This window comes from Micromys minutus, assembly GCF_963924665.1.
Source record: "Micromys minutus genome assembly, chromosome: 29".
NCBI classification, from domain to species: Eukaryota; Metazoa; Chordata; class Mammalia; order Rodentia; family Muridae; genus Micromys; species Micromys minutus.
The window spans coordinates 9,747,308-9,775,016 of record NC_137964.1 but is presented as its reverse complement, the minus strand read 5'-3'; the positions used below and the strand labels follow the sequence as shown (position 1 = coordinate 9,775,016).

The 27,709-nt window shown below is 43.6% G+C and overlaps 1 protein-coding gene across 2 annotated transcripts in view; it reads left to right on the top strand.

The window, feature by feature from the left end:
• The window catches only part of STARD13 (StAR related lipid transfer domain containing 13), a gene marked incomplete at its 5' end in the record, with an annotated part of 340,009 nt that overhangs the window by 127,206 nt on the left and 185,094 nt on the right, over window positions 1–27,709 (top strand). The window contains one exon of one of the 2 annotated variants that reach the window (XM_080940964.1): window positions 7,724–7,847. The exons of the other annotated variant lie outside the window; for it this stretch is intronic. Within the exon in view, the coding sequence (XP_080797090.1) occupies window positions 7,724–7,847 (124 nt within the window). Of the gene's footprint in view, window positions 1–7,723; window positions 7,848–27,709 lie in introns of those variants that run through there. 2 annotated transcript variants of the gene reach the window in all.

The window sequence follows — 27,709 nt, the reverse complement described above, 5'->3', positions numbered from 1 at the left end:
ACCTATCTAGACAGTAGCCAAGACGTCTTGTGATCGAAGGATGAGCATCCAGGAGAATCCCAAGCGTTTAAACTCTGCCTTGTCTTTGTTGGGTGGCAGCTGTGGTCATCCTGTACCCTGAGCCGTTTAGCCCGACACACAGGGCCTGACCCCCCCAACAGTGCAGAGATATGGAGGTGCCAGCAGTGTCCTCTCAGTGTGTCCCAGGAGTATAACTTCACAGTTTTCCTTTTTTCCTTTTTGCATAATGCAACCCCTCCCAGCTACCTCCTCTCAGCAGCAGTGGTCCCTAGCTTTTTCTAGTAGAATCCCAAACATAACCCAGTTAATTTTTATTTTTAAGTTACTGTTGACTCCAATGTTCCACCTTCACACAGGAAACTCCAGACTCCAGATCTGGCTTTTGGGGAGAGAGGGACTTGATTTCTGATAAGATTAGCTTTTGAAATACGAAATATAGATTCTAGTGAGAGGGATCTTTCTAGCACTTTGAGGGACCAACCTGACTAAATACTTCAAAAAGTTAGTCACCCCACTCACCAACAAGGCATTGCTGTTCTGAAATGCCCTTCCATTTGTCAGTTATTTGTAATGGAAAACTTACATGTCTTTGGCACATTTGCTGACTTCCGTCCTTTTAATAGCTTGTTCGATTCTTCAGCATTTAATCAGGGAACAACAGCTTCCTACTCTATTACCCCATTTTTCAACTCATCAGTTGACTATATATACTGGACAAGTGTAATACAGACTGTCCTGCTTTGCATGGGAAATATATGCCAAAGCTCCTACCCCTACAAGTTGGCAGAAAGCATGAATAAATAGGACCTAAACACACACGTGTTTATATATTAACTATGTGTCATAATAAAAGCTATGTAAATGTGTGGTCTCTCCCTGTATATGTTTCAGAACTTTGTTATACTATACTTACAACTGTCATGATGAGTTGACGGTAACATGCTTCAGTGACAACACAGAGTGAGGTAGATTGCAATAGTTGGGTAAGCTGTCAGGCTCTCATATAAAAGCTACTTGACCACAGGCCCTGGGACACCTCCACACCATCTAATAGCTGAGATAGGCACTGAGCAATTAGCAGGTGAGTAGTATATACAGTGTGGATCCGTGGGGAAGAGGATGATGGACATCCCAGACGAGGACTTCATCATACTACACAGGATGCTAAGTAGCTCTAAACATGCACATCGTTTATTTGCCAAGCTCTCGTTTAACACTTTCAGTCTATGTCTGACCGGGAGTAACTAAAACCATAGGAAGAAAAACCAAGACAAAGGGAAAAAGGTACCCATGCATTGTACATCTCCCTTGGGAGGTGGCCATTTGAGGAAATCACGTGCCAGTCAAGGGAAAACTATGCATTAAATAATAGGAATAGTTTCCACCCCTCTAGAAATAAACATGGTATTTCCCCTTGTTCTTACCACACCACCACAGAACACTAAAAAGAAAGAACTTGGTCAACATTTTCAAAAATAATTTTCAACTAATTTTGTTAAAGAAAAAATTAGGAGCTATGTGTTGAGAACCACATTTTTAAAGACATCATAAATCAAAATATATTTTATGGTATTATGCATACTCTGTGAGTTCTGTTAGTGACAAATGTCACCGTGTGTTGCTAGCACTGAATCCAGGTCTTCATTAGGCTCTGCAGTGTCTGAAAAAACATTAAGGACTAGAGGGTCTGGAGTCACAGTGAAGTAGCCCTTGCATCGAGCTATCTCCACTCAAGACATTGTTTTACATAATTAGACTTTTTCTAAGGGTCACTGACAGATTTCAGTACAAGTCAAATCTAGATTGCTTTAAAAAATGAAATGCATTTACTCTTAAAGACAACATTCCTTCAAGGGCTCTAACTTATTGTCTCCCAGCCTTTGAACTTATACAAACTAGAAAAGCAACAAATCTATTCAGTCACGGGGACCAAGCCTCTGGTGGTAGTGAGTATCACATGACAGAAGCTCATCTGAAGAAGCTCAAGGATGCTGAGGAATCCTCCGACAGACTTGAGGAAAGCAGACAGCTCTAAACTGCCGTCTTTGCCAGTTCCATGTCTTTGAGAGTTCGTATGTTAAAGAGAGGGAAAAAAGCAATACCTAGTGTTTGTTTCATTAAATGACTTAGCTGACCTTAAAAGCTCACAGCAGATAGAACCCAGGGCCTTGGAAGAGATGCTATGCTGTGTGAGGACAGAGACCTCCACTAAATATTTGTAAGCATTCAAAGGCTTCCAATGCAGAATTCCACCCAGACACATGGTCTATAGCACCTTTCCCCTGAGTGGCACTTGGAATCTAGAAAACACTCTCCCTTGTAGTTTACCTTTTGTCCTTGTGAAGAGAAGAGAATATTCTTCTCTACATGTGACCCATGAGGAACCTAGGTTACGGAGGTTATGTGGCTCTTAACTTCTCTACCTGTCACTTGCAGCTGAAGTTTGAATTTTAGCAGAATGTTATTCAGACTCAGCTGAACCAAGATCTAAGAAATGTAGAACTGGCTTACATAAAATGATGTTGATGATGAAGATAATGATGGTGATGGTGGTGGTGATGCTGCTGATGATAGTGATGATAGAAGCTAACAGTCAGTAAGTGTTAATTATTTGAGAGTCACCATCAGAATTTACATCTGTCCCTGCATTTCATCCTTGTCAAAAACTTCATGAAGGAAGTAACATTATCATCTCAAGCGGAAACTTAAGGGTCCTTTGGAAAGTCGGTTGGAGGGTGTTTTGCTGGGGGTCAAACACGTAAAGGAAGTTTTTGCTAAAGCAGACACAGGTGAAAGGATGTTTGGCTAAAGCAGACACGTGAGGGGACATGAGATGAAGAATTCTTCACGAAGAACACACGTGTATTAATCTGACTTACACTGTGTATGTTAGCTGCATTTGTCAAGACCCCATAGAGAGAAATGCACCCAAAAACTTCTGGTGGTTTGCTGCCGTTTCTTACTAGTTCCTCAGACTTGGGATGATCGATCGGCACAGTGATGTCAGCTGAGACAGACATGTGGTCAGGGAAGACACGTGGAGGACACGTGATGCTTGGCGGGAGTGTAAATAGGACTCGATGGACAGCGCTGGAGTCTGAAGTAGGTTTGCTTACAGAGCTAGCAGTTCAATGCTTGCGGGTCTTTGTTGATCTTTGCTTCACTGAGAGAGGCACAGCTGGGAACGTCTGGCGTCCCTCCCTGGTCCCTCCTGCTGACTGAGCTGAGGCTGAGGCCTGGCTGTCACAGCTGCCACCACTGTTGACTCCTGTTTGCTATCCTGACCCTACCGAGCCCCCACGGGTGACCTGTGGACTGAACTGCCAATATCCAGACAACACAGAGGGGAGCTGCTCCCAAGAACCTTTCTAAATAGAAATAGTCCCCACCCCACCCCGTATCTTTTCTCTCCCACTACCTCTGGTGTGTGGGCTACAAGGGAGGTTAAAGCGTTTAAGAACCGTCATTAAAAATAGGATTTGAAAGAATTAAAGTTACAACATCCTCATTTTATAGGTACTGAGATTGGGTGAATAAGAAGAGAGGTAATTTGTCAAGATTGCAAAGCCAGTCAAACAGTGCCTCCCTGAAAGTCCCCTCGGATCTAGGGAAGGCTGGCTTTTGTACCACTGGTGCCCATTACCCTGTCTGAGTATCCCCTGAAGTACTGAAGCCTGAAGCTGTTCTACACTGGGGCTGTCATAGCAGGATAGATGAATATCAAGGGATCAATTTCCTTATATCAACATCATAAAGCAAGCTGTGTGGTAAGTTAAATTTACCCAGCCTCTATGGGGTAGACAGAGTGAAGAATGTCATACGGTCGTCTGCAAGCAGATGTCGAGATGATTGCAGAGACTGACATCTTCAGTGTCCTGTGAGGCACTGACCTAGTCTCCTCTCATTTGCCAATGTTCTTTCCCAAAAGCACGCTGCTGCATAGGCGAAATCTAGCACTCGGGTGTCAGAGGCAGCAGAGTCCGAAGTTCAAAGTGAACCTCAGACACATATAGTAAGTTTGAGGTCACTCTGGAAGACGTGAGACGTTGTCTCAGAAACAGAAAAAACAATCCCCCCCGAAGCGACAGAATAAAGACATCCAATTAGGGTGTCTAGTCCTAAAAACACGAGGTAGAGAGAGAACAGTCACCCTCAAAACGTGACTCTCATTATGCTGAAGTTTTGAGGAGAAAAAGAGAAACCTAAACCAGACCAGTTTACTAAAGAGACGGAGAGTCTGGGAAAGACTAGCGGGTGAAGACTTTCAGAGGGGTCGGTATGCTTGTTCGAATCCTCTCCCGGACACTGGCAACTTCAGTTGGTTAGCACAAGAGATACAGAGGAATGATCAGATCCAGGGGGCATAATTAGATATATCTGTTAGAACAGTACACTGCATAAGACTTCCAAAACATAGCCAGCCACGTGCTTTAATATGTGTTCATTGAACATGACCGTCAGGGAATGTTCTGAGTAGGAGGGTGCTCCAGGGACTGAGAAAACATGGCAGCCTCACAGCCACATCTTCCCAGGAGCCCGACAACAAACAAAATGGCAAGCATTCTTAAGAGAATTAACCTGCTGCCATGAGAGACGCTGGTGGGGTTACTTCTATTGGGCGTCAGGATAGTTGAGTTACAGGGACTCAGGAAGGATGTTGGCCAGGACAGTGATGTAATAATCAGTATGGTTGGCAGCACTGAGTGGATGCTTTCCACGTGACAAGTAGCGTATGTCATTTCATCTGCAGCTCCATCCTCAAGAGAGTTAATGTCCCGGGGCAAAAACATGAGTCAACATCTTCAGTTCATATATTTTCTTTCTGTACTAACTTGAACCTTGAGACTAGCCATGTGGGGCCCTATGTAAGAAGGTAGGGTCTACGGGAGCATGTTGGAGCATGATGAGATCATGCCAGGAGGAATGGATGGTCAGCACCCATGCGCTCCAGAAAGGACAACAATAGATTGACCAAGTTGACAATTGGAGGGGACATGGACAGGGTTCCTGAGATTTAGTGAGGGGGTAAGAGTATAGTGCTGATCAGGGAGGCCTGTGTTCCAAGAGACAGGAAGTAGAGGTGCCATGCTTTTCCATGGGTGCTTTTGCTGGGTTTCGGCTTCAGTTAAAGAAGGATGGTAGTTGGGGGTTAAACCTGCAGAGAGGCAGACTTTCAGGAAATAACAAAACCCACAGATTTCTTAAGACACCAGGCAGACCAGAGCACATAGCCCGGGCCAGGGAATGGATCCCAGGCAGCAAAAGCACCCGCTCTTCTGATGTGATGGGGAAGAAGGAAGTCAGCATGACGGTAGGCAATGTGGGGACTTGTCATCTGAAGCAGGTGACATTTTATTTTCACCAGGTTGCTACAGATGGAGGTCCCCACGAAAGGGAAGGGCTTGGAAACAGATCCAGTGGAGCTTGAGCCTAGACCTGGGTATCAATGTGTGGCTCTGAGCTCTGGGACTTCCTCCAGTAGCACTACCAGCTGGCTCCCTCGGGTCCGTGCATGCTGTGTGCCACAAGATGTTTGGGTAGCACCTGTTCTGAGCAGATCATCTGGCTTCTCTGTGACAGCCTCCCGCCCAGTTCACAGTCATTCAAGAGCCAGAACAATAGCCAAATCGGCAGTGCCGGAACCCATGTTCAAGTTCATAGTTTAAGAACACCTAAGTCAGAGAGTATCTTAGCCCAAAAATGCTTATGTGGATGACAAAAGCAATTGGGGTCCAGGCTTCTCAGAGCTCATTAATCACTGAAATCCCTTTGCTGTCTGTTTGTAGCACTGTTCTACTGTGGGGGGGGGGTGTGGCGTGGACGGAGGGGGAGATAGAAAGATGGAGGAAAGGAGAGAGGTGTTATACTGCCTCCAGTTCAACTGGGATCGTTTGCAAACAAAACACACAGCTTCTCTGGTGCTGTAACCATTGCTCGCTTAGATGCAGCTCTAAGATGCAGTTAGCCACTCCTACAAGCATACAAAACACAGGATGTAATCAGAGAAGTGTTTGGTAGGGGTCTAGAAGGCTGGATTAGTCTGTAACTGGGTGCCATAAGTTCAAGTCCACTTCTGAGCTATGCCTGATTGCTTCCTAGCAGATAACTTCAAAAGTTTACCAAGACCATGAAGAAATGCTTTCTAGCTCAGAGATGCACCTCCAATTATAGTTCTTCCCATGTCTATGGCAACACAATGTGGCGATAAAGCGCATCTTTGCAATGGTCCCTCTCCTGAATCTCTAGACTGATGGGGGACATTCCTGCTGAGCATGTGGCCCTTAGCAGAAGTCAGCAGAGGCTATGTGGGTAGCTTTAATTCCCACTGCAAGTCCATAGTGATTTATGAAACAGAAGGATCAGATCGTTTTCTTGAGTTTTTAAACTTCACATGGGACATCTAGAGAAGAAATAAACAGTTTGAAAGACATTTAAGAAGGAAGGGATGAGACTAACAATTGCAAGAGTTCTCCAGGCCAGGGCGGCAGAGCACACCAGAATCCTGCTCCCGGGAGGTTTAGGCAAGGCTGCTGGGAATGGGCTGTGGTGTGAGTCCTCTCTCAACAAGCACAAGTGGGGAGTCTCTTTTGAAAGTATACCAAATTTTAAGTGGCAGCATTGAATTACATCAGATAGTGTCATAATCTCTCTGACAGCCTTAAAAACACTTTACAAGTAGCACTACTTGTAGTAGTGAATTACAAGACAACCCCCAGAGGCTGGGGCTGAGGTACTCTGGTCCTTGCCTTTGATTTATTTTATATCTATCTATCTATCTATTTATCTATCTATCTATCATCTATCAATCTATCCATCTATCCATCTATCTATCTATCATCTATCTATCTGTCTATCTATCTCTATCTACCTTTTATTTATTTGTTTTTATTTATTTGTGATTGTCTTGTTTTAAGACAGCATTTCACTCTATAGCCCAGGCTAGCCTCGCATACTTTAGGAGATTCTCTTGTCTCAGCCCCCTGAATGATGGGGTTACAGGTGTGAGCCTGGCTTATCTTTGCCTTCTTGAAATAAAAAGTCTGAAGCCTAGGAAAGAATCTTGGGTATTCCTCACCTCATGGACAAAAAAAAAAAAAAAAAAAGTGATAGTTATTTAAAGACCGAAGTTGCAGTTGTTTCAAACCAGCACAGTTGTGCAGGAATCGGTGTTAATGTCTGATTCTGAGTATACTGTATACTTGACCACTTCATGGTCAGTGTAGATTGTACTCCGAAAATTATTTCATGTTGTTGGAACCAGGAAGGGACTGCACAACTCAAAGACACTGTATAGAACCCCCGGAAGGTCAGCTTGGCTCGGTGCAAGTGGTTTAAATTCTGAACTCTGGGAGTCTTGGGCATTAACTGCTGCTGTATCAAAGCTCTTGTGTCAGAGTCCGTTTGGTTAGTAAGCGGGAAGAACCAGGAAACGGAGAGCTATGGCACAGTCCCTAACTTTGGGATGAGAGGGAAAGACCTGGAGCGGGCTGTCAGCCTGGGTTAGGGTGCAGGGAGGAGCCGGGGAGGGAGGGAAGGAAAGAGGGAGGACGCAGCAGGAGGTGGGGGGGGTGAAGAGGGGCTGGTGGAGCGCAGAGGGCGCCTGGCGGGCGCACCGGGTCCCGCGTGGCCGAGCGTCCCCTATGCTGGAGGCGGTGTGAGTGGCGGCGGCCAGGCTGCCCCGCGCTATGAGGGCTCATCTGAGATGAGCAGCCCACGCAGAGCGGTGTACGCGCCTCTCCGGAGATCGCTAAGCGAGCAGCTGCGGGACTCCGGCGCCAGAGCCTGGGATCTGCTGTGGAGGAACGTCCGCGAGCGGCGGCTGGCAGGTCGGTGTCCCGGGACCCTGGGTGCGGGTTCTGACCAGCCAGATCGGGTACAGTGCTTGACAGCTGGGCTGTGCGCGGACCACTGGGTCCTCCTCCATTCGGGCGGGCCCAAAGGTAGCTGGTGGCTGAGTCCCATATTGGCATTTCCACGTGGCTCATCCCCCTGGGTGCTGGCGAGGGTTTACGGTAGTGGTAGAAACCAGAAGTTTGGAGGAAGACAGGTGAACAGTTGCTGAAAGCAAGCAACCACCCACCACCCCTTCGGGATCTGAAATGTCCGCATAGGAACGGCCGGAGACTTAGGAATCCATTGCCCCAGAGTTGAAGGAAGAGATTGATTATTCCTAGGCGTTCTTACACTTCCTTCTTTAACCCACACTCAGCCTGTGTGCTGTGGCCTCAGGTGTGTGTCAGCTCTCCAGGGACCATCCTCTATCTCCTGATGGGGCCACAAGCACCGTGAGTGGTCTGGGCTTCCCACCCCTGAAGTCACTGTATTACACCTGTCCAGTAAGTCAAAATCGCTGACGCCACCGGCAGGCTCAGGGGCAGAGTCCTTTGCCTGGCGGGAGCTGCCAAGATGGTTCACGAGTTCCGAGAGGTGTGACGGGAAGGGTTTCTGAGATGATCTTGTCTTCTGAGCTTGTCTTCTCCAGTAATAGGCATCCGTTGGAAAAGAATTCTAGAAGGGAAGGTATAAAACCAGGCAGAAGGAAAGGATGCCATGGGTGAAAAAGACCTGAACCTTCAAGCGCCTCCTTTCTTCTATTAAACCCGCAGAACAAGTCTGCCCCCCAACCCCGGCCCCCACACCAGGTGGTGTTCTTGCCTCAGAGCCAGACCACCACATCCCCCCTGTGGCGTAAAGCATTCTGGGTGGGATGCCACAGCCCAGTTCCCTTTGAACAGAACACGCTTATCAAACTGATTCAGTAGAAGGCATTGTGAATGATTCTGATACTCGGTGTAGTAAGTTAAGCATTAAGTGTTTACCCATATTTTCTCTCCAAGCACAGGGGTTCCATTTAGTAAACACGCAAGTGGGGGGGGGGGGGGGCAAACAGACAGTTTAGTCTTCTTAGTCTTGAGATCACCCAGTCATTTTGACTGTTGATCTTTGAAGACCTGTAGGCACATGGTAGTCCCCAGTGGGTAATAGTTAAGCCCATCTGTCTCTGCAGGCATGTGCCTTGTTTTCATATTATGTTACATTGTATAATCTGTCGGATTGATGGTGTTAGGAAACTTCCACAGACAAGTGAGCTTGCTGCTTCATAACTTACGAATTCTTACTGCAAAGCACTCTTGGATAGTGCCTGTGTTGTTAAAGTCAGTGGTTACTCGGAAACAAGAGGCTCTCCAGGAGGGTTGCCAAGGCTGTGCTAGGTTTTCATAGCTGAGACCAAAGATTACTACAGCTCCTCCAAAAAGGGAGCTTGGGAGTAGCAGAGTTTTGTAAATACCTCAAAAAGTATGTTCACATGCATCCTAGACGTTGTGGTTAAAACAGTGGAGGCAGGAATCAGAGATTTTTAAGATCTAGCATATGAAGTTAGATATTAAGGCTAAACATAGCTTTGGAATGTTAAGTGTACGAGTTCACTTGGAGCAGCACAGTTAGTTTTTTTTAAAATGGTGGTATGAGGTTTTAAAATGTTTAATCAGAATATTAATATCTGCTTACCCATAATCTCCTTACCACTCTGCTAACAGCAAATGCCAGAAGGTTATTCAGCTAGGACCAAACAATTCTCTGTAGAGTGGGCTTCAGCTCCTGCTTCCCTAAGCTGCCAGGCCGCCTGCCACAAAACCAAGCCAACCCCATGAAGGAGCTTTTAGATGCAAATTGATTTTCTTGGGTTTTCTTGCCAAAGTAGCTAAAATATGGAACTTTGGCCACGAGACACTGAAATACTTAAGTTATTAATGTTGGCATCAATTCCTGGGGAAAGTGCTCTCTGTCGGTGAAAGTCATCTTTATAAGCCATGGTTCACAGTATCAGAATAGCTATCCAGAGGGCTGTGTCCCAGAGAGCATGCGCTCTGGGAGGGATTCTGTGGAACTTCAGCCTTGTTTGTTTGGGACTTTGTTTCCTTTATTTTCTTTTCTATCAAAAGTTTGGTGCCGGCTTCTCTTCACTTGCTAGACTTTTCTCCTTTACACCCAGTGGGTCGGTGAGGAAAGCAGACTTGGGCTGCCTAGTCAGAGTATCCTGAAGGGACTGGAATCTAAGGAAGCCCATGTTCTAACTCCACATTCTTCATAAAATGGTGCCCAGTCGACTCAACAGAAAGGCAAAAAATAAATATGGCTGAATGAGAAATTAAAGGAGGACACAGTTGCTTCTACACGGTTTTTATTATAGATATCAAGGGAGAACATGGGCAGAGGCATCTGGAAGAGTCCAGGGTGAACAGGACAAGTGGACTGAACAGGGCCATGTTGGGAGAGGAGAAGGGAGAGCCAGAAGCCAAGAGACCAAGAAAAGAAAGGACCATGTACCCCCAAAATGTCTGGGTTTCATAGGAATCAGGTAGAGATTAAAGGATTCTGGGAGGAGCTACTGGCCAGCATCAGCTTTGATATGTTAATAGGCACCTCAGCCATTTGTCCTGATGTTTGAGACCTAACCCAAGTATAACCATAGCAAAACCTGTGCATTTCTGTACCATGTGATCATACATAATGAGAAAAACACATTTCTTAACATAGGTCACGGTGGCATAAAAGAAGCAAGTATGAAAGGCCCAGAGTGATACCAGAGTTCCTGTCACAGAAGAGGCAGCAGGCATCCTTCTGGGTCTTGCCAGTTCTGTGAATTATAACAGCTGAATGAGCTCCCTGGAGACAGACACATTTACCAATGCATGCTTCCTCTCCACCGGGATTCTAATGCCCACGGGGTTACCTCCATAATCATTATAACTGTAGTAATAATTGTTTTATCCCCCAAAAGACAAAGCCGGTTTATTCACAGAAGGATTCAAATTCACATCATCAAGTGTGAGGGGAAGTCTATGCCCATATCTTAGACTTGGAGAAGACATGGGGACTGGCTGAGACCTTCGATTACTGCAACTGGACCTAAAAACCTTCACAATAAAGAACCTGAAAATCTGCTACCTCTTCTGGACAGGCAAGGATAGCCCTCTGCAGCTAACCGAGCCTGTCCTCAAACCATCCCACTGTAATGCTTGGTGTATTAGCTTATAGAGGCTTGAAACAAATCAGTAGTCACGCATCTTGCTTGTTGGAACCTGTAGGTGTTTACTCCACCCATGACCAGAGCAAGGGCAGTTGTAAACTCTAAATGAACTACCTTTTTTTCCCCAAGGAAGGTGAGATGCCCCCAGTTCTCCAGTCAGCCACTGTGAATTCTCCGTGCCTAAGTCATTTAAGTTCTTCGGGCTAAAGCATACCCATTACCCTCTGGCTTTCCTTAGCACTTCTAGATTCTTTTCAAATGTTAATGATTGAGGAAAACCCCAATTGTCTAAAGCTTCCTTCCAGTTCAGACTGGAAGTCCATCCCTGAGTTTGACTGCTTTATAACAATGTTTAGGTAGCTTGTATGTTAATTGATACCAAGCTTTGATCTCTTTCTAAAAATAGTCTCCTGTTAAATCATTTGTCTGAGCCACAGGAAGTCAAAGTGCTGCCAAAAATATACTAAGTTAAAATGCTGCAAAGTTTCAGCTATGTTAGAAACTCAAGTCCACCAAGTTTCAGTGGGTTCTTGTTAAGACAGGTTCCTCAATTCTCAAAGTCAAGAGCAGTGTCCTGTGATATGATGTAAACAGAGATTGGGACTTCAATGCAAAGAGGACGGAGAATGAAGAGTGGTCCATTAAATGTTCCCTACTAAAATCCATGTGCGGTGACGTCACCAGGACCGGATGGCCCCAGCAGATCCTTTCCCTGGTCTATCTTTTTGTTCTATCACGTTGGCATGATGACCTGAAACGTGCTGAATAGTCACAGTCACAGTCCAAGTCAAATGACAAACTCTAAACAGGGCTCTTCACCTAGATTGGATTTCTTTACCTTCACTGCTCTCGGGATCACTGCAGCCTTCCATCAGTACCAAGCCCCCTTGACACTCTACTTCAGATAGATGCAGGGTAGTGTACAGCTCGAGCAGAGAACCACTGATTTATATTAAGTTCCCCACAATACAACTCACGAGTGATAATTAACTCATAAAATGTGGAGCTCTATACAGTTCTATTCGAAACGAGCAGACCTATCCCAATGTTCAAAATCTGAAATGCTCCAAACTCTGAATTTAAAGCAAGCAAGCAAACAAACAAAAAAATAGTAACAGGGGGCAACAAGCCCCATGTCCTCATGGGACGCACTGCAATCAATTGTGTGTGCGTTATAGCACCTTCAGCATCCTATGGGATAGAAGATTCTGGAGCCCTTTCGGCTGTGATGTATAGACTTTTATCCTGCACAAAATTATTAAACATACTGAATAAAAGTTTACTTAGATAACATGTATAACATATATATATATATATAATGCTTGAGTGAATTTTATGTTAAGATTGGATTTCCATCCCTAAGACTTCATTGTGTATATGTAAATATATTTCAAATTCTGAATGAAAAGAATGACCAAAATTGCATTGTGGCTAGAAGATAAACTCTGTTGTAAGCACAGAAGCAAACTTTTGCTTAAGTAAGATGAATTTATCCTATTATAGAGCTAGCACAAGCAAATAAAGAAGTCAGCAGTGGCTGAATAATAATATTTTTAAAAAGTGGAAAAAGCACGTTACTGACACGAAATGATGTCAGACACATGGCCAAGATCAAGTTATAGGCTTAAGGGTGGGCTTGCATTCAGGGAAAGTTTGGATTTACATCTAAAATGGACTTTGCCAAGAGGAAGGGGTAAGGCCAAATAAGTTCCCACCAACAACGGTGTAGCTAAAGCACACACTAAGCATGAACGAGGGTGAGAGTGGTGGAGAAGCATGGGGACAGAAAGAGGTGCTAGAAAGAGAGGGACATACGGGAATGGCCTCAGAGATGGAGACACCACGGTTGACCTACACTTGTTGGAGACAAGGAAGGGTAGGGTTGTTTCAGAGTAGAGGAGGACGGATGCTGTTGTCTGAAATGGAATCTCCAGCGGGTAGGTTGGCATGGGGGGAGGAAGAGAGAAGAGTTCTTGGTCACGTAACAGCAGCAAGAACTCTGAAATGCCTGTCAGACATGCAAAAATTGAAGAGTTGGGTTACAGACAGAGCTTTGAGGTGAAAATCAGAGCTAAAGCAATGGGGTGCAGAGTTATCGATATCTAACTACTTTGTAAAACTGTGGAACTGGGCTGGGATGCTTAGGAAGAGAATATAAATTAGGGGAGGGGCCATTCTAGGACTTTCCTTATATAGAACATAACAGTTAGAAATGAATATATGTGAGCAATATATTCTTAGGTGCACTAGAACACTAGCAATATTGTCCTAAAGTCTTCTTTCTTCCAACAAGATATAGTGAATACTCTTTTATTTGACACTAGAAGTGTTCATAAATTTAATATTAACATATCCCTCAATAATAAAATGTGTTTTTATTTAAATTTTATATTACATAATACAAATACAAAGTTTTTAACCAATATTTTTAAAACTATTCAGGAGGAGCCAGGCATGTATGGTGCACACCTTTAATTCAAGCACTTGAGGCGGGAGAGGGGGGCAGAGGCAGGTGGATATCTGAGTTTGAGGCCAGCCCAGTCTACAAAGCAAGTTCCAGGACATCTGGGCTACACAGAGGAACCCTGTCTTGAGCAGAACCTTCTCTTGTTATTGTAATTTGTATGGCCCCTGTATAAAACAGGATCAGAGTTTAAGGCTGGAGAGGAATAGTTCTAATAGTTCCAATTGAAGATCCGTTGGAAAGCTTCTGTATATTGACTTTTTCAATATTGCATTGTTATATTTCACCCACAGAAATGGTGGTTAGGATGAAATTTCACAAAGGAAATTAGGTAGCCGAGAGCCTAAAGTTGTGTATTTGCAAGATTAGCTTGACCTTGGCCTAGCTTGACTGCAATCCTCAGGCTAGACCTTAGAGTGAACAATGTCCTCCTACAACCAGAACAGAGGAAGACCATGCTGATGGCTGGTCATTTCTCTAAAGAAAAGCAACAGCTAGTTGTCCGATCCCCCCCTCCACCCCCCAGAAAACCATCCAACATGCACTTTGCTGTGCACCTCCTAGCCTCAGATCCCTCACTTGCTCCTTTGTGCTTCTGAAATTTTATGTCAAACCCAATGCTCATGGAGAAAAATCTGCCTGATAACCTTGTGGGTTTTTTTTTTGGGGGGGGGCTTCATCCACCGGGGAATTTCTATTCTGTTCTTGTGCAAGTATGCGGTATTACCAAATGAAAATAAAGGTGGCTTGGAAAACATCACAACGTTCTTGAGGTTTAGTTAGCCAGTGAGGCTGAAGGACAAACTTGGTGTGTCACTTTTAGTCAGCCAATTGAGCCGTGAAGTGACATCCTCATCAAAGCACACAGGACATAAAGGATATAAATCTCGTTCTATAGTTGTGTTCTTGCATAGCACATACATTTTACTCTGCTGTTCAAGACACCTAACGTGTTTTTGGCCCAAAGTGGAGTGAGCTTCCAGAAACTGCAAAGGACAGTATGGAACGTGCAGCTTCTGCCCGGTACTGCATCTGTGAACACACTCGCTGCACAGGTTCACACTCTCTCAGGCCGGATCTTTTCTGAGTCACAGTTTTAGCCATGATAAATCTTCAGGACAGCATGTGCCGTGCTGTGATTATATTTCATGATAGGATATATTGTCTAATTACATCATAGTATATGGGCTGTGTTCAAACATTTCCTTCTCCTTCGGCGTGGAATTAAATGAATAAGGACAATTAGAGCCCTGGTTCTCAACCTGTGGCTTGTGACTCCCTTGGAGAAACAAATGGCCCTGTCCTGGGCCTAAGACCATCAGAAAACACAGATATTTGCACTATGATTCAGTAGCAAAAAGAGTTATGAAGCAGCAATGAAAACAAGTTTGGGGTTGGGGCTCACCACATGAGGAATTAAAGGGTCACAGCATCAGAAGGTTGTGAATCACTGATCTAGAAGAACCCATAAGAAGCCAGCACATACACTAACAAGTCGGAGAGTCTTAGTAGCTCCTGGTCCAGCACCATTTTCTTCTTGCAACTGGGGACACTAAGATGGCCTGAGTTTGAATCTTTTTTTTTTTTTTAAGTTTTTATTGATTCTTTGTGAGTTTACATCATACACCCCCTAATCCCACTCATCTGCAACCTCTGCTTTTGCAACCTTTCTCCTCAAAACACAAACAAACAACGTACACCTCATCGTGGAAGCTGTAGTGTGTCTGAGTTTGTATCTTATGTCTGCTAATAAGCTGTAGACTTGGGGTCAAAAATCACCTCAGTGTTCTTAAGTTTCCTTGGCTTCAAAAGAGTGGCTAAGCATAGTACATACTTCTATGTTGTTATGAGAACTAAGTTACCTACAAAAAAAAAAAAAAAAAAAACAAAAACAAAAAACAAAAAAACCTAGTCCCATGTCTGCCCTCCAATAAACACTACATGTTAGTTTAAGGAGTATTTGAGCTATAAAGTACCAGAGACATACGATCTTGCTGATAAAAAGATTCTTTTAACACCAACCATAAGCCACTAGTCCTTTCAATTCTGTATTAATCTGCTTGTCCCTGTATGTGTGGGTCTCATTAGGAGCTTCTGCATGTAGGGACCTTTGACTTTCCTCATTCTGACAGAGCTTCAGTCAAATGCTGAATGTGTTGTTGCCATGGAAGGCCGCATCCGAAGTCAGATCCACTGGCCTTTTAATATGTTCATTGGTTACGCTAAGATTTCGTCCTTTTGAGACATGATCAATTTTGGTTTGCTTGTAATACTTTTCATCAGCTTTGGGATGATGCAGCCAAGAGTCATTCACATGCCCTTGGCTTACCTGGAGTTGGATGAAAATGGGGTTACAATGAGAGAGATGTTGAGATAAACAATCACTGAGGTCCCGTTTAGCTTTTCAGTGAAGCTGTGTAGCTGGACTGAGAGGCTAACTGCACGTCATCTATTCTTTCGGTCCTTCTGCTTTGTGGATTCTGTGGGATGGTCTGATGGATGAGAGAGGGAAAAGGTATAGCAGACAACTTGGGCGACCCCTGAAATCTCGGCTGGGCAGTTTCAGACTCTTAGCACAGTAACAGAATCTCACAACCTCCTAGAACTGGAAGTACATTTGCCAGAGTCAGAGAAAGAATGTGGAATGAATATACCAGAGTCCAGGGCCTAAAAGCATTTATAAAATCTACAGGACAGGCGGGCGACAGGGCTTACAGGCCAAGTCTGAGGACCCGAGTCCAATCTCCAGAAGTCACATGGTAGAAGGAGAGAACCCACTCCTGAAAATTATTCTCAGCTCCCCACATGCTTGTACCCACAGGGCTGCTCAGCCTCAGGGGCATGCTTCGGGCGCAAAAGTCTGTAACCCCGCCCTCTTTTTCCCACCACACGCTCAGTTCCTACCACGTGTTCTGGCATTAACATCTTGAAACTCATAAAAATAACTCAACTCCCATTTTAATTTTGCATAAGGTCTTACTTGATAAATTGTTACGCACTCAGCGGAAACCAGGCTATTACAGAATTGGGTTTAGCTTTTGTAATATTCACCTTCAAAGGGCTGTTTGTTCCATTTTAGTGTTGGCTGAATAGAACACTGTCATAATGAGATGAGACCCCAACATTGCTCTTGATCGTCACGGGGTTACAATGGCTATAGTTCATCGAGTACATATGCTGAAGCAAATATTTTCATCTTTGTTTTTAAAGTACTCTCCTTAAAGTATGTCGGGAGATTGGGACAAAGCAGAACCCTTGGCATGCTAGGCTCTCAGATATATGTTTTGAAACTTCTTAATTAAGCTGGTTTTGTTTAAATATTTACTTAATTTTACAATGCCCATAGCAGATTAATTCATTAAATTACTTCTATTTAAGCCATTAAAGCTATTTCCTGTGCAGCGTTCACCTGTGGTTCTTCCCGAGAAAAGGAAATTAGCAGCAGCAATAAAGCTTCATTCATCCCCAGAGATTTGCTGGATCTCTTTGCCAGCATTTGATTTTGTCGTATTGCCCTTCTGCCCCTGGAACGGGTACTGATGAGGTCGGATCTCACATGTTACACAGGTAAAATTTCCCTTCACCAACAGCAGCTATACCTAGAACTACTTGTTCGCTAATATTAAAAAAAAAAAAAATGTAACTATTTCCGGCCAGTTAAGAAAATAAGGGTGCGGACTGAAGAGATCACTCCGTGTTTAAAGCACTGGCTGCTCCTGCAGAGGGGGGAAGACCTGGGTTTCCAGCACCCATGTGGTAGCTCACGGCGGTCTGTAACTCCAGTCCCAGGAGATCTGACGCCTTCTTCTGACATTTTCTGATATCCGTAGGCACACAGTCATGCACATACAAGCAGGCAAAACACTCATATATACGCATAAAATCAAAATAAGCACATCTCTAAAAAAGAGAGTGTTTTCTTTGTTCTTAGCCTGCATCATCTAAGAACATATTTAATGCCTCTGAATAGTCACAGAGGTAAGACAGCAGATCTAACCGGCTTACTGTAGACATCTGGAAGCTGACCTTCCTGACAGTGGGATCCTGGCCCTCAGGTGGGCACACTCCATGAAGACACGCTAGTGACAGTGACTTTTGTGGATCTAGAGCACAGGAGAAGTACGAGACGGCTGCTTCATAGAACATCTCTAAGGAGTCTGATATCCCAGACGAGGTGTAAGTCTGTAGTAAATTAGACGGCCATAGCAGTTTCCCCAGTATTTACAATTTAAGCCATAGGACCGGGTCTTCTGGATTCATGCGTGGATCTAATGATTTACCTTCATGGCTCTGCCCGTTCCTCACACTGCTCCTAGACGCACGCCAGCTGCCCCAGCTCAGTACCAGGGATACAGATGAGCATTGCGTTCTCATCCTGAGAAAGCACTAGTGATATCTACTTTGGTAAATGTTGATCAAGGGTGCCTACCCCACCTTTGATATTTAGTTCCCAAATAAAAGACACACTTTTTTATATTTATAATGAGCCTTAAAAGACTGGAGCTGGGCAGGTATCCACCCTCTATGCTGTTATGTCTACATCCCTGTCAATAACCTAAGATATAACTTGCTATGGTCCACGTGGGCTGCTTCTCCTCCAATTGGCCGGTCCTCATGGCCATGCTCTGAGGATACGCCTACTCCATGGTATCTCCTCCCTTCTCCTCATGGTCTCTCCCCTGACCCCAAGCCCAGCAACTGAAACTCCACCTACTTCTCTTCTGCCCAGCTGTAGGCTGTAGGCACCTTTGCTTAACCAATAGTTTTAAATAAGGAAGCAAAGTTATATAGCATCACTGATCCCTGAGAATATCTTCATCCGGCACCAACCAGATCTAGGGGGTCAGTATTTACTATTACAATACATAATAACAGATGCCAGATGCTATTCTGTTAACATTCTATTAACAGCTACTTGTAGTGTGTCCTGCTGAGTGTCCAACACCATGCTAATGCTTAGCATTTCCCTTCTTTTCTTACTTAGTGTCCAGACATCCTGGTAGGAATCACCAGTACAACTGCTAACACACAGAGAATGTTACCACCTTTAAGAAAAGGCTTCTTCACAGGCTATGAAGTACACAGACAGAGGTACACTTCCTCTGAGGAAAAGCAACCTCTGGGCATGGGCTCAGTGAATACCATCTGATCCTGGCAGACACCCATAAATACTTTGCTTGGGGTGCAGCCCAATAGTTGCATGTTCTTTTGCCTTTCTCATTTCATAGTGGAGAAACCAAGACCTGGAGGAGTCAAGTGACCTGCTCAACACACACATTTGTGAGACTCGGAGGGTACAAAGACCCAGACCCTTCTTCTAGTCTCTAGCACCAAAGGACTACTACTTCCAGAACGCTGTGCCATAGCTGCTTCAAGACAACCCAGGGTGCAGCCGACAGAGTTGTCCGTGGTGTTTCAGTCTCTTTGGGCCTCTACAGTGATGATGATGATTCATGATAACCCTGAACATGTGTATATAGTGCTTTGCAGCTCTGTGTTGGTTCATTCCTAGAAAAGTAGCTGAAAAACCAACAGGTTCTCACAAAGATCCTTGTATGGGGAGAGCCACGTGGGCACCATGGTCTCTATTCCATTAATTGTTCAGTGGAAGAAAAGAAAATTCACATGACCCCCAAAGGTCTCATGGCCAGAGAATGTCAGAGAGAATTTGAATTCAAGCATGAATCCACCCCAAGCTTGCTCTTCTGGTCACCATTGCCCATGTGAGCTCAGCTCTATTCCTGTCAGCCCGTTGCTGTTTACTGAACCCACAGCTCCCAAACCAGACATGACACCAGACCTGTTGGTAAGGTTTCCTGAAATCCAGGCCATGTCCTCACCAGATCTATTGTGTTGGGGGATGGAGAGAAGGAGGTTGTGTGTGTTTTTAAAAACTTTTCCAGGCAGTTTGATTGTCTCTTTGTTTATAGACTGCCTGGCACTCCAGGGGTGACTGAAATGGCTCTGCCTGGTAATGGTAACCTAGGATCCTACTGGTGTTATCCTCAAGATCTAATAATTGACATGACTTGTGCTACCCAGTCTCTGATGGATTTACTGGTGTCACATTAGCCTCCTTCTCATCTTATAACTAAAGGAAATGAACTACTGTTATTGTATGTGTTGCATGACACTATTCCTGAGGAGACACAAACAAACATCTACTCACCCCATAAGGAACCAATGACAGATCAAAGAATTGATATCAATAAAGTCGAACTTGATGGGATGAATTTTACTGAGATTCCTTATATGAGCGAGAGGTTACTTATAGGAATGTGCCTGAGAGATGGCTCATAAAACCCAGAAATTGTTCATCAGGTTGGAGAATATATTTTCCAGGCATCTAGGGGGATCTGAGCTGCTTACAAGCAGCTGATCTGATCTCTAGATTCCAGGTAGCTTGACTCCCCTGAGAATATGTCTCTAAGCCTTTACTACTTATACAACCTTGTGTAGGGAGGGGCCTAGTTAATCTGGTCAGTTTCAGGGACTTCCTGAAGCTTTTGAGTTATCTACTTCTCCAGATAGATTGCTTCATCCTGCTTTAGAACATTCTGTGTCCTTAGAAGCTTTCCTTTGAAGATGAAAGGCTTTATCTTTGGAGGAAATTGTTACACATCAGGCCAAGGTAAAGAAAATGGGCAAGTCCTAGTTGACATTTAATTAAATGTCTCACTTATCTTTTGTCTAAGATGCAAAAGTTTCTTGGGAGCCATTTTTAGGACTAATAAAGAAACTAGTGAAAACAACATATCTTTAAAAAAAAAAAAAGTCCCAAATCATACCTTTATTTTTAGGATATACCAAGATTCTCATTCACTTTATTTATTCAGCAAATGTTTATCAGCACTTAGTAGGGAACATCGCCCCAGCTTCTGCTGACTTGATGTTGAAATCAACAGATAAAAACTTATGCTTTAACATGGCTTGCATTTGACTGGTAGAGATGTAAAATAATAAATACATAATTTAATAATAATAATAATAATAATAATAACTATTGTGAGTGTTATAAATATCATGAAGAAAAAAATGTCAAGGAGCCAGAGACTAGAAGGGTTGCTGATTTGGATCTGAAGGCTGGAATCCCCAGTTCTGATAGTTGAATTCCTGGTATCTTAGGCAGTTTGTGTGGATAGACAGAACTGTAGACTAAGTATAAAGACAGGAATAATCAATAGAAGCCAACAGTGTAATCAAAAACTTTAAAGCCTTTCCAGATATGCCCACCTCATTTCATATCTCAGTTTCACATAAGCCATTTAGTTGCTACGTTTAAAGCCTAGGGCTTGATGAAGGATGTCTAAAATGGTGTGCGATCCTCTGTTATGCAAGCGGGAGAAATTATTTTAGCTTATTGACTTGGAAATGTCTTATGTGGAATTAACTTAAGTTGTCTCTCAGATGTCCAAATTGAAAAAAAAAATATCCCCAAGAGTTGTGCTTAAATATAACTGAAGTACTGAATGAACATTCCGTGTCAGATTATCGGCTGCTCTATGCTTGAGAATAAAGATATGAAAAAGACACAAAGTCTAACCTTCGGTGATTGAGAAAGCCTGTGAGGATGAAGTGGAGTTGGTGGAGGAGGAGCCTTAAAACCACAGTCTGTGAAGGAAGGGCAGGGTACAGGTAAAGAAGGGCAAAAGGTGACATCAGTAATCCCTCCACACTGCCAGAAGGTGGGTAAGCTGGGACGGGAGAGGGGGACAAACTCTGCCCATAGCAGATACCTCCAGTTTTTAAATAAATTTGGATTCTTGGTGAGCCCCCAGCTTGATGACTTTCTACTGGTACAGGGATGACTTGCCTTTAATAGAAATCACTCTCCAAGTTGTGAGTGTTGTTCTTTTCCTGAGATAGTAACATGAGGTCTGATTCTCTCTTGAGATCTCTTGAGCAACAGGCATGAATGCGCTGGAGCTCCCAGGCACACACCACCATGGGTGTGGAGTCAACCCATCCTTGGCAACAGGCTATTGCCAATGTTGTTGAGTTTTGTTTGTTTGCTTTGCATATTGGTGCTTGGAGTTTTCCCATCGACCATTTCTTTGAAACATTCAGCTGTCTATACAAATGAGGTAGCGTTGAATTCACTGTAAAACAAACTGTGTGTCAGATGATGGAGCCCAAACATAGACTAATGTAACTGAGCACGTTTAAGGTATTCTTGATACGAGCGTGTTTGGCAGGATACTTGTATTACATGCATTTTTAACTTTCTATGTTGTAAAATCCTGATAGGTCATTTGGACATAGCCCTGTGATCTCATCTTAAGTCAAGGATTATCTACATGGAAATATGTGAATTTTTTTTTTCTTTACTCTGTCACAAGCCTCTGAGTACCTGTTAATTTTAAGTGTCTATGCTTTTAGAAATGTGTGTGTGTGAGTGCCTAAATGTAATGCTTGTTCATCAAGTGCATACCTAGAGGAGACCAGAATAAGGCATCTGTTCCCCTGAAGCTGGTGTTTCAGATGGTTGTAAGCCACTATGTAGATGGTGGGAACTGAACCTGGCTGCTTTGTAAGAACAGATAGTGCTCTGAACCATTGGGAAATCTCTCCAGCCTCATATCTATGCTTTTAAAATGACTTAGTTCAATAACTTTGTTCAAGAATGATTCTTCCATGAACAATTCACAAAGAGCATGAGGTGTCCATGGCTTATAGAAATGGCTCTTGCTGAGTTAGAATCCCCACAGGAGCTCCCAGGGATTCCCCTCTTCCTGTGCCCAAGGCGTCTTCGCTGTTAGCCTCGGTATAGTTGCTAGCCTTGGATTTGCAGGTTTGACGTTAAATAGACTATGGTGGACTTCATATGACTTCTTGGCCTATTTTTCAGGAGGCATTTAGCCAACAGTTACTTTTAAAAGTTCCCTTATTGAAAAAAGAGAGCTAAACAATGCTTCTGTGGATACATGTATTAACTTGAAAACATTTATTGATAACCTGTGTACCAGATCCTGGGTGAATAAAAACAAATAAGCTAACACGCATTCTTCCAGCGAGTTGGCAAATGTTAATGACTTCTTAAATTTATTAAGGAGTCCTCTAATCCTACAGTTCTTCTACATTCCCAGTAGTGGCTTGATTTCCTTTTTTCTCTTTGATTATACATCAGTTCAGCTTCTCATAGAAAACTGAATTAATGTTTGTAACATATGGACAAGAGTCCAGGGGAGGGGAGAGAAGCCAGAAGAAAAGTCCTAATTCATGGCGCACAACTCCACTTCCAGAGTCTTCCCTGAACAGCTGCATTGTAACACTTGCCCTTTGTGTTCACGTGGTTGCTCTCTGGAGTCCTCAGACATCCATGGTAGCCCGAGGGCCTCTCAAATGTCATCGGGGCAACAACAAAGTGGCACGAATGAAGTAACTGCTCTGTGGCCTTCTTGAGGAGAAGCATTGAATGGGATTATTGCATCAGAAATTATCTACATATGAAAGGCACTAGACATTGAGTGGAAAACAACTGCAAACAGTGCGGAGCTTGATCCCACTGGTCACTGCTAAGCCACCACTCCCACCCCCTAGAGATCTTGTTGTGACCTTGTCCTCAGCTGGGAATGTGGGAAACAACCCTGCTGTACTTATGACCCCAAGGACCTCATGGGTTAAATTTGGAAAGCTGCTGAGATGACTCGAGACAAAGTCCTATCCATCTTATAACTCCGTTCCTCTTACTCTTTCCCTTGAGAAGATTAGCCAGTTTCTCCGCTGGCTGGCTGAAACCATTTCTTTCTCCAATAGACAACCTAGCAAAACCCTCGAGAGTTACTGGTTGGGCCCTTGCTTTGAACAGGAGGGCCTACCAAGCCTGCCACCTGCATCATTTTGATTCATCCTAATGGTTCCTAAGAACAGTATCATTAACACCTTCATTTTATATGAAATCCTTTAGACTCAACAATGTCATATGAGTGTAGGCCTGGCTTCGGAAAGATTTAGCCAGCTCATCTGCCCCATGGATGCTCCGAACTGTCCAATATTGGTGTAAGGGAACCGCTTTATACCAAATCAGATACTGTGGTTATACTAACCTCCTGGTTTATCTAAAAACCAGACAGGACTCCTTTATTGGAGGGAAGAAACTTGCCACAGAACCCTGGAGAAGCCGCATGTGAAGAGTAAACAACATGAAATGCTGAACACTGAAATGCTGCCTACTGGTGACATCACTACCTCGCCTCTTTACCCTAACCGTGTGTGACATTCCTCTTTGGGAACTGTCAGCTCTTGAACCATACAGGAATATAATTCTTCCTCCCTTCTGGTATGATTTCAGTTTTGGAAACCCAATAATGAACTGCACTCTTTTCACAGGAGTAGACCCAGAAAGACTAAATTATCTTAAAGAAAGTCCACGTTCATCGAGCAGAGATGTGTGGCACCGTTGCAATGTGTTTGAAAGGGTGACTTTCTCCTTCCTTAAAAGTTTCATCTGTTCATTTACAATGATAACAGCAACATGTTGGATACTGGAAAGTCATCCACAGATACCATTGATACTTGTAAAGTATGCTCAAGAAAGCATTAGTTATAAAAATGTTTTTAGGCACCCATATGTATGGTCTCTCAAGAAAAATCTTTTTGATGGAGATAATGGATATCTAGATAGAGGTTAGATGTATTTAAAAATACAACATTGCTGTAAAATCACGTGTACAATGCAGTACGCTAAACTGGAAGCACTCATAAATACCCAACTTTCTTAGACACACCACCAAAGATTTTTACAGGAACTGTTCCTTTTTGCTAACTGTCAACCAAGCATATGTATCAGCAAATATAATACTTATAATCCCAGAGGGTCATGCTTACGTTCATTTTATTTGCTTGATCCAACCAAAGTTCATTCAAGTAAGAGAATCTGAGCAAGAGCTCCTGGTACCTTTCTACCCAGTCGCAAAGCACCAAGGAGTTTGTTTTCCTCAAATGGAGGTGAAGTAAGCAAACAAGCCACAAAAGTGTGACTGCTCAGGGAGTCAGGCATTGATGGGTTTCCAGAACCTCCTGCGAATCTTCTCTATGCTCAGGTCTCGTTGTCCATGAGTTCTACCAACCAAAGATTAAAATTACCAGAAGAAAACAAGATATGAGTTTGCTTCATGGGGAAAATCAGTGGCCCTGGAGACTTTGTGATTGAAAGGTTGTACAGGAATGACCCGGCAGCAGCCAACACAGCATCAGCCAACACAGCATCCCCTCAGACGCTAAGAGGACCGAGTTCCTAAGATAATTAGTAAAACTGCCTACATGGAGACACTTATTGATAAGAAAGGAGTCTCTTTATTGATAACCAGGTTTCAGTATAAAAGAAGCACTCTGCCCTTTCAGTGTAGAGAATTAGTGAGGAAAATGGGCCAGATGGAGGTCCAGGAGCCTACATTTAAAACACATGTTCCAGGAAACTGAGAGACAATCGATCCATAGTCCCTCTATGAAAACACCATTTTCTCCCTACGCAGATGCCCTGAGCGTGATTCCCTCATGTTTCTCCCTCCTAATTGGCTGGACACAGGAGGAAACCAAGGACGGTAGCTGAAGCCAGGGGACATGGCAGATAGACTATCATGGTTGACCTTACTTTATCTCAAAACCAGCCAAGCTGAAATCTCATTTCAAACGTAGCCTCTCACCTTGACCACCTCTCTGAAAAGGTGGACTGTGAAGTCCCGACTAAGAAAACCAAGTGCTACGGACGGACGAACCTCCCCGGGACTTTGCTAGCCGAGGCAGACAGCCAGAGTAATGCCAGGTGCTCCGAGAGAGGCTTCCTGTTTATTCATGTCACGTATTTAAAATGGCTTTCTGCATCCTGTGATTCGCAGTTGCTTTGCAGGGGACTTCTTGCATTTGTCTCTACTGAATACAGGGCTTGTGTTCTCAGGGGGGGGAAAAGGAGGGGCTTAAATCTCCTTCACACTCTAATTCTGTTAGATTTTTTCTGCTTCTCGTTTAGTGTTAGGCTTCACAGGGCCTTCCAAGGCTAGTAAACTACTAAATGTTGGACAGTTATCCCAGGAGGTAGTGCGTGTAACCTGAGCCTCCACCCCTCTTGCCTGTGCCCCAAGCTTCCTTATTTTTACCTTTGATATTTAATATTTGCATAATTTAATTCCACTGGTAAGGACATTGAAAGAAAAGTGAAGACAGTTCAATTAAAAAAAAAAAAAAAAAAAAAAAAAAAAAAAAAGCCTGGATACTTGCCCATTGGTTTAACACTTGGGAAACCGAAGCAGGAGGATTGTCAAGAGTTCAGCGCCTGGGCTACAGAGTTCCAGGACAACCAGACTGACACAGAGAGACCCTGTCTCAAAAAAAAAAAAAAAAGTCTACATCATTCTAAAAAGTCCTCTTGGATTTTATTTTTATTCCTTTTATTTCTTCTCTTTGTATAGAACGCATGGGTTTCTGGAAGCAGAAGACCCCAGAAATCCCTCTTCCTGCTGGTTCCCTTTAGTGTCCAAAGCCAAGGCAGAAGCTCTAAGTTCAACAAACCTTCACTTAAGCCTCTGTTGCACTGATAGAGAAGCTAGAGGGACAGCAACCAACCTAAAACTTAAGAGGCAGCATCCTTTCCAGTGTGTGGGGAGGGGGTAAGGTAAAAGAGGAAAGCAGGGTGGGAGGGAGGAAAGAGGCAGAGTGGGAGGGAGGGACAGAATACAGTTTGATGGCAGTGAAAACAGTCTTAGGGTACATGAACAAAGGCAGGTAGGAAGGGTTGTTTCACTCTACAACCTGGAGACTCACCCGCACCTAGAACAAGAGGTTTTGGGGAAAACGTGCCGTGGATGCAGACTGATTATGATGCTCACGGTGCTCAGGAAGCATCTATCTGTTGAGGTAAACGTTAAAAATAAATGGATATCACTTTTTCGGCCCCCCACACTCTCACTCCACGGGCGCCGCTTTTAGTATGGAGCCGAGCGCACGGACTCCGGCACTCGGTGCACAAACTACACTCTCCGCGAGATTCTCTTCCCGGGCGGTTCACTCTGCCCGCCCTGCTGCTTCTGCCCGGAATGTTTCTTTCCTCCACTGCCCAGCACAAACATGACTCTAAGGCCCGATAACTTTTCGAACAGGTTTATATGTTAAATTCTCAAGTCACAAACCCTCTACACAATAAGATTACATCCAATAGACAAAGATATAAACTGCCTTTCTATATGAGATTAAAGACCTATAGAATTCTTAAAATATTCACGTCTACCTAATGCCAATTAAGTCCACCTGGATCAAGCTCAGCCTTTTCGAGCGCCATCTTGGTTCTCCCCTTAATCTCTGCTCCTCTTCCATTTTCCTACCTTTTCTCCACCTACCTCTCCACTGTCTAATCACGTATCACCCTAACATAAATCTACATGCATCCGTTAACTCTTCAAGGGCATTCTTTCAGATTCCGGTCACTCAGAAATCTTTCTTAATCCTCTGTAAATGTACACATAGTTTCCTTGAAGGAATAAAATCATATGGGGAAGAGATGTGGAACCACCTCCTTCTGAAGGAAAGATCTGCATGTAGATTTTTTTTAAGAAAATAAAAAATAAAAACGTAGTCATGGTCACCTTGACATTGAACCTCAAATTCTCTCAATTCAACTTTGAATTTGGGGGTTTGTGTTTAATAAAGTTGGTTCAGAAGAATAACATACTCACAAGATCTATTTGGAGTTTGAATTCTGGATAAAATGACCCTGTTTCTAAATTAGGTATGAGCCTGCACCCTGGACATAAGGAGCTTTTGTTACGTAGACTTGAGGAATGTCCCAGCTGGGGCAATGCCAGTTCATAGATTCAGACAGATGGATTTTGATGGGAGTCTGCAATGCTCACACCCCCTTAGCAAATGTTTTTGAATATTCTCAAGTAACATGCTTAACTTGAAACAAATATGGAACTGCTTATTTTAGAGTCAGTGGTAATTATTATCATTAGTAGAGTGTAAAAATACATGTTCTGCTTTTTTTTTTTTTATCATAGAGTGCTAAGTTAGTTTGTCACATTATAGCTCTAGACCTTTCATGGTGTTAAACACACATAGCAAACACACTTTGAATCTGAAACCCAGCGTTTGGCCATTGTAAAGGATTGTGTTTGTTTTTTTGTTTGTTTTTGCTTCCTTTGGCCTAATGTAGTGGGAAAAATCTACATGCCATTGCCCAGACGAATCCAATGTCTGGT